At 33.2% G+C, this 17,502-nt stretch overlaps 1 protein-coding gene across 1 annotated transcript in view; it reads left to right on the top strand.

Annotated features, from left to right (window-relative positions):
- Positions 1–229: 229 nt before the first annotated feature.
- LOC133184388 (uncharacterized) overlaps positions 230–17,502 on the top strand; it is a 67,029-nt gene continuing 49,756 nt past the window's right edge. Inside the window, exons 1-20 of the mRNA XM_061319442.1 lie at positions 230–363; positions 2,276–2,306; positions 2,990–3,083; positions 3,880–3,974; positions 5,480–5,701; positions 6,444–6,673; positions 7,554–7,764; positions 8,186–8,349; positions 8,488–8,728; positions 8,986–9,167; positions 9,774–9,951; positions 10,919–11,134; positions 13,283–13,456; positions 13,706–13,879; positions 14,175–14,345; positions 15,021–15,143; positions 15,343–15,537; positions 16,034–16,228; positions 16,541–16,747; positions 17,100–17,300. Coding sequence (XP_061175426.1) covers positions 298–363; positions 2,276–2,306; positions 2,990–3,083; positions 3,880–3,974; positions 5,480–5,701; positions 6,444–6,673; positions 7,554–7,764; positions 8,186–8,349; positions 8,488–8,728; positions 8,986–9,167; positions 9,774–9,951; positions 10,919–11,134; positions 13,283–13,456; positions 13,706–13,879; positions 14,175–14,345; positions 15,021–15,143; positions 15,343–15,537; positions 16,034–16,228; positions 16,541–16,747; positions 17,100–17,300 — 3,370 coding nt within the window. The 5' untranslated portion in view covers positions 230–297. The remainder of the gene's footprint in view (positions 364–2,275; positions 2,307–2,989; positions 3,084–3,879; positions 3,975–5,479; positions 5,702–6,443; positions 6,674–7,553; positions 7,765–8,185; positions 8,350–8,487; positions 8,729–8,985; positions 9,168–9,773; positions 9,952–10,918; positions 11,135–13,282; positions 13,457–13,705; positions 13,880–14,174; positions 14,346–15,020; positions 15,144–15,342; positions 15,538–16,033; positions 16,229–16,540; positions 16,748–17,099; positions 17,301–17,502) is intronic.

Raw genomic sequence — 17,502 nt, 5'->3', positions numbered from 1 at the left:
GACTGCTATTTAAGACGAATTCGCAAAGCCCAATAAGGGTGCCGACCAAGTCACACGTGAGAATCAGGGAACCGTGAATTTTCTGTCAACCTTCTAGCTCAATAACCAAAATCAAAAATCCACGTGGGGTGTGGCACCGCTGCTGTTCAGAAGAGGAGCAAGTACGTTTCGGACCTCGGGAAGATTTGGGGTCCAGCGCTGCAGTCGCAGTTTGAGGGGGGTCCGATAGTGACGATCTCTTGTAGATTAATTAATTTAGTGGTTATGATCCTCTGAGAAGAGTGACTTATAAACACGATGGAATTGGGGCAGTTTTATAGTTTTCTATGGATTTTAATATTGGTTACATTGACAGCATCCCAGGTGAGTGTTACCTGAAAAATCAATCATGGATATTGATGATCGCAATCATTTGCAAATACACACGGCAAACGAGAAGGTGTTTAGTACGAATGCTGTGTAGATTAATCAAAAGTTCATATATAATTAATGCATACATTTGTCTTCACGCACTGTTGATATTTTAGCAGTCAGTAGTTAAAATAGAAGCGTCATCCGTTAATATAAAACCTTTCATTTCATCTATTAAGTGACAATGTCCACTGTATTTCATCTTCACATTTTATTTTGGGTAAAAAGGTCATGACTGTTGGTTCATTGTAATTTCTCAGGAATTTAAAAGCCAAACATTTGAATATGAATAGAAGAGCATTGGTTTGGAACACTATTTTCGGGGCGCTGTCTTGTTCCTGTGCTTTGTTGGGTGCGGTTTCACTCAAAAATTCTGTAAAATTCGAGATGAATTTCCAAGAAACAATCTGAGAGGAAGAATAATGAACAAGATTGTAACAATAAAGCTGGCATAAAATAGAAAAAAAATGTTGAAAAATAAACAAAATGAATTATTTACTAAGAAAATTTACCCCAATAGTTTATATGAAGTGAGAAACATTTAAATAATTCATTAGATAAATTTAAATTCAATGAAAATTAGTAAAGACTGAGGATGGAGGGGTGTTAGAAAAAACTAAATTTATCATGTTGATTTAAAAAAAATTATTAACTTCTACAATTTATTTGTCAACACATGTTTAGTTATGTTAGAGATTTCTCCAAGGTAGGATTGCCAGATTAACCCTTGCTACAAGGAAATAAAAAGCACATAATTGGTTAAATCACAATACAGGGTCGGCTGTTTTTTTTCAATAAAACTTGAACAATTGCCCGTTTTATTTCCTAAATTTGTAAAAATCTGAATGAAAAGTCGCAATTTAAATTGTGTTGGTTCGGAATGTACGTTTTAATATCGAACAAGGATCAGTATTGAATACTAAGATTAAAAATATTTTATGGTAAAGTGGAGGGCTTTATGAAACACAAGTTTTTTTTCAGTCCTGACTCATTTACATGCATGGGTTTACTTTATGTTTTCTCTATACACCTGGCTGAGTCTTGTTTATCAATAAACGTAAAATAATTTTTTTCTTTTAATCAGAAGTATGATATTTAGTTTATATGTTATCACTAGTAGGAGCTTGGGTTTAAGATATAGACACATTTTACATACATTTGAATTCACTCTGAAGACTTCAAAGAGTTTAAAATAGCTTGCAGGTTGACATTTGCATATAAACTTCTTTTTACCAATTTATAAAGTATGATGCAGATGGGGAGGGGGTTGTTCTAAATATTATATTAATATAGACACAATCTAATTAAAAGATCTTTACACCCTTTTGTTATATGTCATTATACAGGGTAAAAGATCTAATTTTAACTAGATTGATCAAGATATTAATGGTTATATATTTGAATTTAATTGCAATGACTATATGTTAATATTACTATATGGATATTTTTAATTATAAATGCACCTATAGATGAAAACATGAATGAATATATCAAATTTTTTAAGTTTTTAAATGTAATTTCAGTAATAATTAAATAATTATACAATATTGCTTGCATAAGTTTTTTCAATGTTGTGTAAAAATACTGCTGAGTTTATCCAACCATGCAAGAAAAGTTCATTGTACGGAAAATTTTCCATCAAAAAGAGACTCGTACACACCCAGGCGCAAATTATTTCATGCATCAGGTTACAAAACCAACGAGTCTTCTAGACATGCAATTTCCAACAATTAATGTTTTCCTATTTTATGTTGCTATAGTTACACAATTATGAACCCAAAACTTTCAGAAGTTAAAAAATTATGATTATCTGTTTTGTATTGAATATATTTACTTAATATTCATGTCTTAATTTTTTTTATAGGGTACAACAATAACACACGTCTGTCCTGATGGTAAGTTCAGGTTACTGTATTTCTGTTTAAGGTAGCATGTCAAAAGAAACTTTTATTGAGTGATGATTGATTGCTGTATGGAACAGCTTTGATTATTGCTTCATATGACAATTTCCGTATTTTTCAAGCCAAACTTATTTTTGACTATTCCTCACTTTATTTCCCATTTAAATTCCAATTAAACTTGTATTAAATAACTTGCTTTCATGTCACAATACAATACCTGCAATAAGTACAATACTGCAATACCTGCAAAAAGAAGTAAGAAATAAACTACTGTTAATAAAGCTTATTTGTGATATTCTTTTTTGTACATTGTCATCACGAATGGAATTTTTTTCTAAATTGAAAGCCACAGTGAAGGTACATAAATTTTATAATAGAGTACTGGTAAATACCTTTAGTCTGCAAGGTATAATGAGGTTAATGTACAGGCAGTTTTTTCTACCTTTAAAAGAAAAATGCAGTTTATTCAATACTAACAATACATTTGCATGTCTTGTCAAATGGAGGCTTCTTTCAATAAATGTATTATGAGGTTTACAAAAGCAAAAGTTTTTATATTGCATGATTTAAAAAAAACCAAAATATTAGTCGATCCATATAGTATGCACTGCAGCTTTAGTATTTATGTGAATGATCTGAATTTTGAATCTTACACCTTTTGTATTTCTTATTTTTAGGCTGGGTTTTATCTAACATAATGTGCTACAAATTATATGGAACGTCATCTGTAACAAAATCAACGTGGGACACTGCCTATCGGGAGTGCAAGGGGTAAGTCATGGCTGCTACATCACCATAAACATATACAGGCACATTGTAAATTGGCCAGTATCATTGGTCTCAATAAAATTACTTACTGTTATCAATAAAGTAGTTAGTGATTCATTTTCAGAAATGATTAATCTTGTCTTGCTTCAGTCATTACTTAAATTTTAAATAATCAGGATTTGTAACATAAAAAATGAATAGAAAGTCAACTAGTGAACAACACTGCATTAATGAAACTGTTTTAAGTTCTAATTGGCTCTTCAGCTGACATCTATGTCATATGCTCCATTAGCATCTTATATTTAGTTAAGCTTCCTAGTAATTCTACTCTGTTTAGGTGTCTTTATTTAAACATATTGTATCTGATGTATCTATGTGAGTACAGGATATGTAATTCAACACCATCCAAAACATTCAAGTGGTCAGATTTCATTTAAGTTTTATTGTTAAGATTCATGACACCTGTAAAAAAGATTATTTTATACCTGTATAAATGAAATACACACCTAGATCATGTTAAAAATCACTTAACTCTGAGTTTTGAAGGGCACATGTTTTTTAAGTTGCAAATATAGAATAATTACTAATACCAAAATAAAAAATATATCATGTATTTTATGCATATATATGTACATTTAACATTTGGTAATTACTTTACTTTTGATATTAGGTAATTAATATGAAGGGAATACCAGTAATAAATTGTGTATCTTATTACAATGCACATGCTCAGAATAAGTTTGATGTTATATATGTACATAAAGGTAAAATTTCTTCACCCTTTATCATTTTTTTACAGTAATGGAGCTGAGTTAGTTACTATTGATGATTATTTCACCAATCTGAATGTCGGCGACTTTGCTTCACAGAGGAATGTCAATATGTTTTGGACGGGTAAGTAGAAACAGTCTGGGTAAACCACTCTATGTTAACCAAGCACATAAAGTTCTACACCCGAGGCTCTGCTATACACCCGAATGTTTTGTGAAAAATCACTCTCGCTTTTAATGGAAGCGTCTACTAATTCTATCGATTAATGGGTGAGGTGACTGGAAGATTTCAGTAAATAAAAAACTGCCTGGGGTGTTAGTGTTTCTTTCCTTATGTCAATGGCCTTGTGTCAAAAAAAAAAAAATCATTGATTATTAAGTTACCAAATAAACTGAACTCTCTAAAATGATCTTTTTTATTTTCAAAAAAGCTTGAACTAATACTCAAGCAGTGGGCTGTAACTTGCCTGCACAGCACTAAATTCATTTAAGAAAAACAATTAAGTGCCTTTATTAATATATAATAATTAATGGAATAAGTACTAACAGATATAATTTAATAAAAGATGTATTTCATATTTGCATAGATATTTCTAAATCTGCTTGAATTTGCTGTTTATTTTTTTTTTTTAATCACACATGGCATTTTATGGGCCATATTTGCATCAACAGTTCTGTGAAGCTGTTGCATTAATCTTTTTTCATTGCTTTCATTTAAACTTGCATTTTTAATGAAAGTTTACACCCACTATATTCATATACTTTGAGATCAAATGATTTTAAACACAAGAAAAATAAGGCATCTGGTAAAACAAGAAATCCTAGAAGATTGATTATTCTTGTATTCAGTGAGTTATATAATCTTTGATTGATTGACTTCTAACAGAAAAAATATTTACTGTAGGTATAAAACAGATTTTTTAACAAAGTACTTTCCTCTTGAAGCATGAAACAATATACTGAGGCCTTAGGTTAAAATGTTTGGCAATTAAGTAAAACCTGGAACAGTTATTCCTGTATTTTGATCTTTTAATGGCTTTTGTCTGCAGATTTTGAAATATAGGATGTTGATCAAGCCATTGAAACCATTGAGTAAGTTAAGTTGGAAGTGTAAAGTCTAGGTGAAGGTTGATTTGATGTTTATTTTGAAGGGGGGGGGGGGGAGACGTTAAAAAGTACTTGATCCTCTTCATACACTTCTCAAAAATTGTACAAAATGCTGGGAGGATACTTTGAGCAATTTAATATAACCAAATTAATTTTTTATCCTTTACCTTTGCATAACGACTTCTCTGACACATTTGAGAAATATGTTTCCTGTTTAGGACAGATTTTTATCGTTTATGAAAATATGTGTATTTGTCATCAGATGCTTTAAAGAATATCTTGTGTACCAAACTGTTTTATAAGATGCCTATCTTTACTTAGTGTTTTTATATCAAAGATGTGTATCTTCTTTATCAGGGATATTAAAAATGCAAGCTGTTTTTTGTGTTGCAAGATATGTTTATTATTTGGCCATTTCTTCAATAATTAGAGAAAAAAATCTGAAATATTCTGGTATGCGTATTCATGAAAAAACTGTAATTTGAATGAAACAATCAAATTTAGAATATTTTTTTTTCAAAGGAATGAGTGAGAAGGGTGTGAATACTCAGAATGGTATTGAAACAACATGGAACATGCACACAGCGGCATCCATTTACCAAGGGCGATGGTCGGTCAGAAATCCAGATACTAGTTATGGAGACTGTGTATATGTAGAGAAAAAGGATGGAAAATATCAGTGGACTATTGGAAACTGTCGGATGAAGATGGCATTTGTGTGTCAGAGAACTCCCTGTTTACCACGTGAGTTTGCTATTTTTTTTTTTCCTCAATAATATCTGATAGTTCTAACTAGATGTCATACTGACTTTCAAGAAGTCATTATCTTCCGAATCATGCAAATGAACTATAGTTACTCTCCCATTCCTAACAATAAAAAAATTCCATTCTTGTATATTCAAATATTCAAGTCAGGTATCTGTTTAAAGAAACTAGGAGTCTTTAATTTCATGTTGAGTCTGTCATTAAAATATTTCCTTTTATGTATGCACTTTTATCAAGAATGATGCTGTAAAATGCTCTGTTGACTTATGTTAATGGAGTATTTCAGACTGACACATAGAGATAATTCTTCTTTTGCAGTGTTTAAATGTATAAATTTGATTGATTTCTGAGATGTATTTTTGTTAAAAACTGCATTTCAATGAGCATTGTGTAATGTTGTATTGCAGGATTAGATAGTACACATATCTGATAAAGAACAGTTAGATTGTGAACCTTTGTAATGGTTTCTTTGTAAATGATCTATAGTAATAAACAGGGTTTCGTGAGAGAGAGAGAGAGAGAGAGAATTTAGAACTTCCTCATGGAAATTTCCAAAAATAAGTCATAAATCTCAGCTTTATCCCATTGTTGTATCAAATAAAAATTATTTTAAGCAAAATATACCTTTCCTAGCTTTTATTGTTTATTTTGGTATATTATAGTTCAGTTCCAGCTTCTATTCAATACATGTAAATTAAGCATTTGTTTTGTGATTATACAGAGAGCTTTCACTGTGACAATGGACGGTGTGTTAACAATAATTGGCGCTGTGATGGAGTTGACGATTGTGGGGATTTCTCGGATGAAGTCAACTGCCCGAGTAGATGTAGTTTTATGTACAACCAGGCCTTGGGTCGAATCCAATCCCCAAATTATCCTCAAAACTATCGTGCTTCCCAAGTATGCACTTGGACAATTATTGGGCCAGAGGGTTCTAATATTTTTCTAGAGGTAAGAACACCTTTTTGTAAAGTTCAACAACCTTTGCCTTCAGTTTACCGGTAGTTTGAAATTTGAGTTGATTTCGAACATGTGATCAAATTGGGGGTAGAAAATTGAAGCCTGTGGGTTACAACAATACATTGATGAAAATAAGAGTTGGGGGTCCATATTTTTTATTGTCTCAAACCAAAGCTTGTATGTGGATACACAGTAATGATTATAAAATATGCTAGTGCCTGTCAAATGTTCAGTGAGTAATAGTAAATAACTTGGAATTTGCACATTCACATTTATAATTGGCTGTACAAATGCATGTCAACTTGTGTTTTTTGATTATTTGTGACAAGTATAAATGCTGGTAGACCAATTCTTTCCCTTTAGTCCATTGAAGGCCTTCATCAGCTCAGCTAATTGTATGGAATTTGGCAAGAGAATTTAAAAGTCAAAAGGTTCATTTACTACAATTTTGAAGATATTATATTAATTTTTAAAGACTCTACAAAAAGGGGGTATTTAAAGTGTACATGAATGTGAAAAAAAAAATCATTATTCCCTTTATGTCTTTCAGATTTTTCAATCAATTAATTACCATCATTACAATTTTTAATCATTTTATCTGTTGGCATTTGCCAGCCATAGATGTTACTCAAATTTTACTAGGAACATAAATTTTTAGTCTATAAAAGGGAATTTAGTAAATATTTTGATTAAATGTATTGAAAGAATATTTTGCAAATTAATTTCCAATAAAATTTTCTCCAGGTAATGTCAAGACTTACCTTTTGTTTGCAATTAAAATTTTGACTCTGCATTATAAAAGGATTATAAGAAGTCTATAGGCTCCCTGCAAGCACCTGTACTAAATTTTGACATTTAATCTCTATCAAAGTTTTCATCATTCAATACTGAGAAAGACACAGACATCGTGGAAATCCTGATTGGTGGCCGGACAGAATCTACAGCCCAGTCCATTGCCCGCTTGTCTGGGCAGCCCAGCCTCCCCACAATCCGATACAGGAGCCACAATAATTACATGATCATCCGCTTCTCCACTGACTCTGCAACAGAGAAAATGGGCTTTGCTGCAAACTTCAGTAGCTGTGAGGAATATTTACTATTTGTGTTAAAAGACTTTCAGCACTTCTCTTCTTAGTTTTTTTTTTATTTGATTTAGACTACTATAATAGAACTTGACATGGACAACTAGATAAAGTGTTTTTTTTCACATTGCTTAACTAATTTGAGGAAAAGAATACATGTAGATGCTATTTCCAAAAAAACAAAAAACAAAACAAAACAAAAAAAAAAACAAATTAAAAAGATTGGAAATGGAGAAAATCTTTTACTGGTAAAATATTTCAAAATGCTAATATTCTTTTAGTTTTTATCTGATATCAATGAAACTTTGAGCACAAGTAAACCACAATTTGGTAACTTTAAGTTCCCCATTTATCATATGTATGGTACTTATTTTACCCTAATTTTTGTGTAATGAAAATGTCAAGGATGTTTGATTTGTAGCACAAGATGGCTATCAAGAGCAAACATATCTGACAGCCAGAAATACAGATACCAGACTGGAGCCTCCACTTTTTAGTTCTCATGGAAGCAATGCTTACCTTGGAAATCAAGACTATGTATGGATAATCACAGCTGAAGAGCACAGGAAAATTATTACTCTTGAGGTAATTATGCATTGAACAGTGCATATTATAGAAATCATGAATTCTCCTTGAAGAGTAAAATAGAGTTTTTGATTTTAACCAATTAACAGTAAAAATCAAAATATATACCTAACTGTCTTATCACTTGTTAAATTTTAGAGAATGAAAATAGATCTGATGGGTAATGATGTAATAGAAATCCGTGATGGGGATTCAGGAAGTGCCCCTCTTCTTGAGAAATACACAGCCAGTAACAATGATAATGTGGCCCTCCCTTTGATGCAGTCTCAGCCAATCAAAGGGAAAAGATTTGTATTCTCCACCAGTCATGTGATGTACATCATTTTTAGGACAGGCAGCTCAACCTCAGGGACTGGTTTCTCATTTCACTATAAACAGGGTATATATGTATATGCATCACTGTACTTCTTTAACATATATACGTATGAATAATTGTTTCTGCACAGAGTTTAATACATTTCTGAATTATTTTATTTTCACTGAAACACATTGTAAACATTGAGAAGTAAAAGAATTTTATTTTAAAAAACTTCAGTTTTTAGTTCCTAAATGAAAAATAACCCATTTGCTCATTAAACAAAGCATAGTAAATTCATTCCTTTAATTAAAATGTTGAACACTGACTGATTATTACAGGATGTAATGCAAGGTACACTGCTGATGCAGGGGAGATCACTAGTCCTGGATTTCCCAATGTTAACTATGCCAATTTCCAGACATGTACTTGGACCATAGATATACCCAGTGGTAAAGGGGTTACACTCTTGTTGGATAGAAACCTTGCATATGAAATTGAAGACAATGTCGATTTTCTACAGGTATCATAGTTTGTCAGGAAGTTCATGTTTCCTTGTCATTTCTACAAGAGAGAAAAATGTCTTTTCATGCTATTTTTTTTTTTTACAAGTATAATAATTTTCAAATGACCTCATGGGAACTAACTTAAAGTTTTATTCAATAAATGCCATAAGTGGGTGTTTATATAAAGTTAGCTGCAATAATGTAGCCCTCTCAGATTTTCTTTTCTTCTAAAGAAAAAAAAGAGAAAAAATTGGAGAGGGCTACATTATTGCAGCTAATGTAAAGTGTCCATCATCAATTATGCATTTGTCTGCAAACATTTTATAATACTACTAAGAAATGTCAGTTGGAGTTGCTAGTCAGTTTTCTTGCAGTATGTTTGTTTATTATTTTGAAATGATACAACTTTTCAAAGCAAATCAACCTCTAAAGAGAAAAGTTTTTTAATGTCAACTTTAAGTAGCATTACATCATAAGACTTCAGGTTCTGAGGGACACACGGGTGTGGTACATGTATATGTGGACATATTCTTTTCTTTTTTAGGGATTGATTAACAAAGAAACAAAACCTATGGTGTCTAAATGCCAATTTTAAATAGAACATGCTTTGTTACTTTAACAAGATTTACACAAATACCACTGATGAAACTGGGGTAGCAGCCCATGGGACAACTAAAGGATTTACAACTACTACATTAGGCAATGCCCAGTCATTTCACAGCTCTAATGGAAAGATGTTTATCAAATTTACATCTACTGCCATTATTAACAAAAAAGGATTTCGTTTTCTGTATTCCATAGGTAGGAACAAAGTCAAAATATACACTGATCGAATGTTGACTTTTGTACATTATTTAAGATTTTTCTTCCACTGGGAAGGAAGTGGAAAAAAAACAGATAATTATACCCCCGCTCCGAAGGAGAGGGGGGTATACTGTTTTACCCTTGTGTGTCTGTCTGTCTGTCTGTCTGTCTGTCCGTAACAAACTTTGGTCGCAGTTTTCTCAGCAACTACTCATCAGAGGTACTTGAAATTTTAACACACTCTTTGTTTAGGCATGCCATATGGTGGGATTCATTTTTGTACGAATTCGATGTCAACTTCCTGTTTATCCGTGCGTTTGTCCGTACCATACATAAAAAAAATTTGGTCGTAGTCTTCTCAGCAACTACTCATCGCAGATGCTTGAAATTTTAGCACAATCTTTGTTTAGGCATGCCATATGGTGGGATTCATTTTTGTACGAATCCGATGTCAACTTCCTGTTTATCCGTGCGTCTGTCCGTATCATACATAACAAATTTTGGTCGTAGTTTTCTCAGCAACTACTCATTGCAGATGCTTGAAATTTTAGCACAATCTTTGTTTAGGCATGCCATATAATAGGATTCATTTTTGGAACAAATCCGATGTCAACTTCCTGTTAATCCGTGCGTCTGTCTGTACCATACATAATAAATTTTGGTCGTAGTTTTCTCAGCAACTACTCATCGCAGATGTTTGAAATTTTTTTCTTTGTTTAGGCATGCCATATGTTGGGATTCAGTTTTTACAAATCCGATGTCAATTTCCTGATTATCACTGTGTTTGTCCATAACTGAACTTGTGTATTCACATCAGAGCGGGGGTATTATTAGTGAGCATTGGCTCACAGACTTCTTGTTTTTTTTAAGTTGAACATTCTTCATAAACTTTGTAAATTTTTATCACATTTAACTTAAAAATTGATCTATTCATTTCTTCAGTGAAAATTGAATTTGTTTTTAGATTGTCCTGATGCTGGTTTAACGACTGCGTCTGTGTTGAACCCCTCTCAGACTCCAGAACAAATCAGACAGTTTGAGAATGAGTTCACAGTTAGCTGCCAAAGTGGATATAATTTTCGTTCAGATGAATTAAATCTATCCACTGCCAAAATGAAGTGCATGTATGGGGGAAAGTGGTTGGTTGAGCAGAAAACTCGAACTATTCCAAAGTGTCAACGTAAGCATGAAACATTTGGAGGGAATTAAAAAGTGTCAAAATTTCATATGAAGTCTCACAAGTAACTCAGATGTCCTATTGTATATATTGTATGTGTGTAAATTTTCAATCAGTTTTTAGCTCACCTGAGCTGAAAGCTCAAGTGAGCTTTTCTGATCACATTTTGTCTGTCGTCCATCTGTCTAGCTGTCTGTCTATCCATCTGTAAACTTTTAACATTTTCGACTTATTCACAAGAACCACTGGGCCAATTTCAACCAAAGCCACAAAGTATTCTTGGGTAAAGGGGATTCAAGTTTGTTCAAATGAAGGGCCACACCTTTTTCCAAGGGGAGATAATTACAAATTATTGAAAAATTAATGGCATCTCATAACAAAAATTAATTAATAGCAACCTCAGGTAGTGTAGATTCAAATTTGTTCAATTTATGACCCCCTGGGGTAGGGTGGGGCGAGGATGATCAAAGATTTACATAGGAATACATAGGAAAAATCTTTAAAAATCTTCTTCTCCAGAACAGCAAAGCCATGATGGTCATTTTTATGTGGAAGCATCCTCAGGTAGTGTAGATTCAAGTTTGTTCAAATCATGACCCCCAGGAGTAGGGTGGGGCCACAATGGATGATCAAAGATTTACATAAGAATACATAGGAAAAATCTTTAAAATCTTCTTTTCAAGAACCACTAAGCCATGATTGGTCATACATGTATTTTTATGGAAGCAAATTCAGGTAGTGTAGATTCAAGTTTGTTCAAATCATGACCTCTGGGGGTAAGATGGGGTAACAATGGATAATCAAAATTTTACGTAGGAATGCATAGGAAAAACTTTCTTCTACAGAACCACTGGGCCATGAAAGATGAAACCTGTGGAAACATCCTCAGGTTGTGTAGTTTCAAATTTGTTGAAATCATTACCCCTGGGGATAGGGTGGGGCCACAATGAATCATCAAAGTTTTCCATAGGAATACATAGGAAAAATCTTTAAAAATCTTCTTCTCCAGAACAACAAAGCCATGATTGGTCATATTTATATGGAAGCATCCTCAGGTAGTGTAAATTCAAGTTCAAATTATGACCCCTGGTGGTAGGGTGGGCGACAATAGAAGATAAAACTTGTAGGAAAAAAATCTTTTTAAAAACTTCTAAAGGCATGATTTCTCAAAGAAATATGGTAGCATCCTCAGTGTAGATTCAAGTTTGTTCAAATCATGCTCCCTTCCTCTTAGGGATAGATTGATACCACTCATAAATACTGAACTCCTAGCCAAAGTGCTTAGGTGAGCAATGTGGCCCATTTGCCTCTTGTTAATTTTTCATTCAAAACCTACCAGCCAGTTTTTGTCACCCACAAAACGTTCATGGGTAAATGGTGTGTGATGTCCTTGAGTATTTAGATAAAATAGCAAGGTCACAACAAGTTTCTTTTTAAAAAGTGTTTTTCTGTGTTTTTTCTTTCTCCTTAGCCAAGTCTAGATCATCCTTCACCCAGAGTGCTCTTGGGGTAAAGGAGGATTTATTAAGTGTTTTTGGTCAGTTATTACATTGAAGGTCAAGGAAAAAAGGGGTCAGTAGAACTCTTGTCCTGGAGTATATTTTCTTGTTCTTAGATCCATTCTGGCTAATACATCACCTAGCAAGGGTCCTTATTTGGGAAAGGGTATGTAGTAACCTAGAACCCATATACAGTCAAACCTCATTATCTCGAACTAGATGGGACAGAGGAAAAACTTTGAGATATCTGAGGATTCAAGATATTGAGGGTAGAATACTTATAAGAATAAGTGATTAGGGACTCCCAAATCACTTTGATATATCCATGGTAATTGAGATATTGGTGTTTAGGATATTGAAGTTCAACTGTATGTGGGTCAAGGTTGAGGCAGGCCTTTTTTTTAAAATCTTGACCCCAGGGGCTAGGATGGGGTCATGAATTTTCACAGTAATCAGAATTTCCACAATCATTATTACTACAAGGCTACATTTCGTAAATTGACATACATAATTTCTCTTCTTACTATAAATGAAAACTGATTTTGAATTCAGTGGTCACAAGAAGGGGTTTTATCTACCCAAACATTTATCAGGAAGAGAAGGGAGTCCAAGGTGAGCCTTGTCATCCACGGGCCTCTTGTTTTATTTTTAGCTGAATATTGTGGAGAACCTGTTGCTGTTGACAATGGTTACATCTCACAATCCAATGGTGTTGTTTATGGTTCCTATGTGACCTTCACCTGTTTCCCAGGATTCACTCTGGGTGGTTCAGCCAACATCACATGTCAAGCTGGTGGAACATGGTCAGAAAAGCCAACTTGTAGCTGTAAGTTTTGTATGATTATTAAAGGAAAAAATAAAGAGGAAACCTGCATATTTTACCAAATGAGATTCAACACCCAATTTAAAAAAAAAAAGCAAAGCCTTTAAGTAAATACTTAATGATACTTAATTTAAATGCAACTCAGTCTCCTCTCAAATTAGCAAGTGATTTAAAAGGATTTTATTCTGCTATCTCTTCACATACATTTAAATAGACATTTAAATACTGATGACAATTTGTTTTTATGTACAGCTGCAAGTTGCCCAACACCTGCAGTTATAAACAATGGTCAGCGCTCAAGCAGTGATACCCAGTATGCAGCCGTTGTTAATTATACCTGTGATCCTGGGTACCAGATAATGGGGGCACCAATCTTATTCTGTCAGTCCACAGGCCAGTGGACAGCATCAGAGCCACAGTGTATAAGTATGATTTGTTTTTTTTTCCTTGCATATATTTTGATATTACCGTATTAGGTTTTATCTTTGTTTTGAAACAGGACTTAGTTGAAATAGCCTTTAATGTTTCATCAATAACCAATGTTTATTATGTCTTTGGATGCAGTTGAGGTGGATTAAGTTAAGGTGAACTTGAATTAGTGAAGTTAGTTCACCCATTTCTTGATAAAAAGCTATCTGACATTTTCCATGACTGATTCACAATTTTAAATTCTGACAAAAGTTGTAGGGATATTGAAATATGATTTTTTTTATACCTGCAGAAATCAAATGTCCCATTCCCAATATACCAAATGGCCAAGTGTCCTCTCAGACCCTGCCCGATTATCAGGAGACATTAACTGTCTCCTGTAATACTGGGTACAAAGTGAATGGATCTGCCACCATTACTTGTCAAGATGACAGAAGCTTTGGAACACTGCCAACCTGTATCAGTAAGTCTGAACTTGTATCAGTAGGTCAGTCTGTATCAGTAGGTCAATCTATATCAGTTGTTTTATATCAGCTGTAAGTTTTAGTAAGTCAGTTTTTATCAGTAAGTCAAATTGTATTAGTAAGTCTAAGTAAGACTTATAAAGTCAGCAGTATCATTGAATAAGTCAACCTGTATCAGTACGACAATCTGTTATCAGTAAGTCAGTCTGTATCAGTACATCAGCCTGTATCTATCAGTTAATCTGTTATTAGTAAGTTGATCTGTACCAGTAAGTCAACTGTATCCATCAGTTAATCTGTTATTAGTAAGTTGATCTGTACCAGTAAGTCAATCTGTATCAGTAGATCAGTCTCCAGTGGTCATTTTGGTGGGCTTGTATTTTGATTCATCAGCACATTGCAACTAACATAAAAACAAATTATTAAAAATCAAATCATAGGAGGATTTTTTTTTTTACATGGAATTAAATTACTTATATTAAACCAATATTAATTCACTTAATGGTGAACAAGAATGGATGAAGGTGAACACAGTAATGCCATAGCAAGAGATGATTCTTGTCATTAGGGGCAAGTTGTGTTTGATATTCTTCTAGGAAATCCTAATATACATGTATTATCTCTTGATGTGTCCTGTATTTTCAGCATTTAAAAGAATATGTCATGTCTTGTAGATAACAATGAATGTGAAACAAGTAATGGAGGATGTGCACAGAACTGTACAGACACTGAGGGGTCATACTATTGTACCTGTAGAGAGGGCTACACACTTAATGCTGACCAGAGACAGTGTGATGGTACGTAACACACTCAGACTTGTATTACTACATAAAAACATTCTTTATAGGGCAAACCATTGCATGAAGATGATGAAGTAAACATTGTTTTCTTGTAATTTTGAAATGGCTCTTGGACTTGATATTGAATGATTTTGATTTTATTGAATTTTTATAATTGTACATGAATTGATGAGGCATTTTTTTTCTCTCTTTGTAGATGTTGATGAATGTTTGGTAAATAATGGAGGCTGTTCTCAAGTCTGTAATAACTCTCCCGGCTCCTATAGCTGTTCATGCAACATGACAGGATATGTCCTCTTTGATGTGAATGGCAGATCTGGGTATACCATACAGTCACCTGATACCGGCTCCAGGTCTGGGGATGTGTATCATTTAGGACATACCTGTGTCCGTGAGTACCTGTCTTTACTGTAAAATGTAAACTAGGACGTACCTGTGTCCGTGAGTACCTGTCTTTACTGTAAAATGTAAACTAGGACATACCTGTGTCCGTGAGTACCTGTCTTTACTGTAAAACATAAACTGAGATTCTTAATTTCAGGTCAGCTAGTGTTTAAAACTACCTTTTATGACATTTTGAAAATTCTAGTGTCTAATTGTGTGGACAAAAGTTTCTACAAAATATTTTCAATAGATTTACTGCATGAATACTGAATATTTGAAATTTAAATTATGGATACTTATGACCCTGTACATGTAAATCCATTTAGAGAAACTTATTTTTTTAAGTTCAGGCATGCCTTATGTTTTCTTTTGATATCCTGAATTTAAAATGTAAATTTTTTTGGAAATAAATCCACTTGTAGGGCTTAAAAAATAGATCTTGACTAATTTCACATCTATTGCCATGGAAAACAATTCTTTAAAAAAATTACTTTTGTTTGTAGGAAGAAATTGCTCAGAACCTGCTGTGGTCAATAATGCCATGCTGATGACTAAGCGTGCTATGCATAGATACATGGACAAGATCTCCTACATGTGTGACCTAGGTTATGTAAAGACTGCTGGGGAAGAAATGTTCACCTGTGGAGCAAATGGGGAATGGACCCCCTCTCAGACAACATCTTTATTACAATGTTCAGGTCTGTCAATTTCTAAATACAGCTTAACACTGGTATCTTGAACATCAATATCTTGAAAGCCATAGATATGTTAAAGTCATTTTGAAGTCCCAACTTTCTTTTCTTTATGCATTTCAATCTTATAATCTTGAATCTTTAAGTTTTTTTGTATAAGTCCCATCAAATTTGAGATAATGAGGTTTCATTGTATGTAATTCATTGTACATGTACTGTTTATTTGTTACATGCATAGAGGTTTCCCAATTTGTTATTCTACAGTTCTGAAAGAATTTCAGAGTTTTCTTCATTCATTCTGATTTCTCTGATTTCCAGTTGCATCATGTCCAGTAGCTGACCTGAATTCACTGAACTTAAGAAATGCCCCAACTCTTAGTACAACAAACCCTGTTAACTACCTAGACTATTTGAATATGACATGTACTGTACCAGGGAAGGGTGTGTTTGTCAATCAGCAACAGTGCCTTTACAACAAGCAGACAAACACATATGGCCTGTATGGTGCTCCATATGAATGTGGTGGTGAGTTGATTCTTGAGGAAAATTGAGATTTTTTTTTGATTCTGTAAAATTAAAGAAAATACTAAGATTGATAAAGAACACTAATTTATTTTATGCAGCAGGAACATGATAAACAAATACACTAAATACTAAATTGTGCATTGCATTGGAAAACCTGGGGACATACCTCTTTTTATGTTTTTTGAGTGAAAATTAATAAAAAACTTCTTAAACTAAGAGGATGATAGTTTTTTTTTTTTATGTTTTTTTTGTGTGAAAATTCATACAAAACTTCTTAAACGAAGAGGATGATAGGTTTTGTTGTTGTTGAAAATTTGAAATTTGTAATGAAAATTTATTCAATGAATTGTAGTGATTGACTGTGGGACCCCACCACAAGTAACAGGATCTTCATACACAAACTATAACCCAGCTTCAACAACCTATGGAAATACATTTACTTTTGGTTGTGAAAGGCTCCAAACAAGGAAAGGGTCTTCTAACACTACAAATGATGCCACTGTCACATGTATGGCTGACGGTAACTGGGACTTTGGAACTCTGCGATGTGAAGGTGAGATTTTAGAGAATTGTACAGCATATTACAGACATGATTTAAAAATACAGTGAGTTTTTATTAATGTACTTAATATCAAGGAAATCATTGAATATGGATTTGCTGTAAATACTTAGAATTCAAATTGTTGATGGATATCTGGTAAAATCTTCTTCAAAAATAGATTGATTTGATCATGCAGTGTACATGTGAACATTTG

Source organism: Saccostrea echinata, unplaced genomic scaffold, assembly GCF_033153115.1.
Source record: "Saccostrea echinata isolate AGI-Se365-2 ecotype Australia unplaced genomic scaffold, CSIRO_AGI_Sech_v1 ptg000010l, whole genome shotgun sequence".
NCBI classification, from domain to species: domain Eukaryota; kingdom Metazoa; phylum Mollusca; class Bivalvia; order Ostreida; family Ostreidae; genus Saccostrea; species Saccostrea echinata.
The sequence above is the reverse complement of the archived record's forward strand: the minus strand, read 5'-3'. Positions and strand labels throughout refer to the sequence as shown.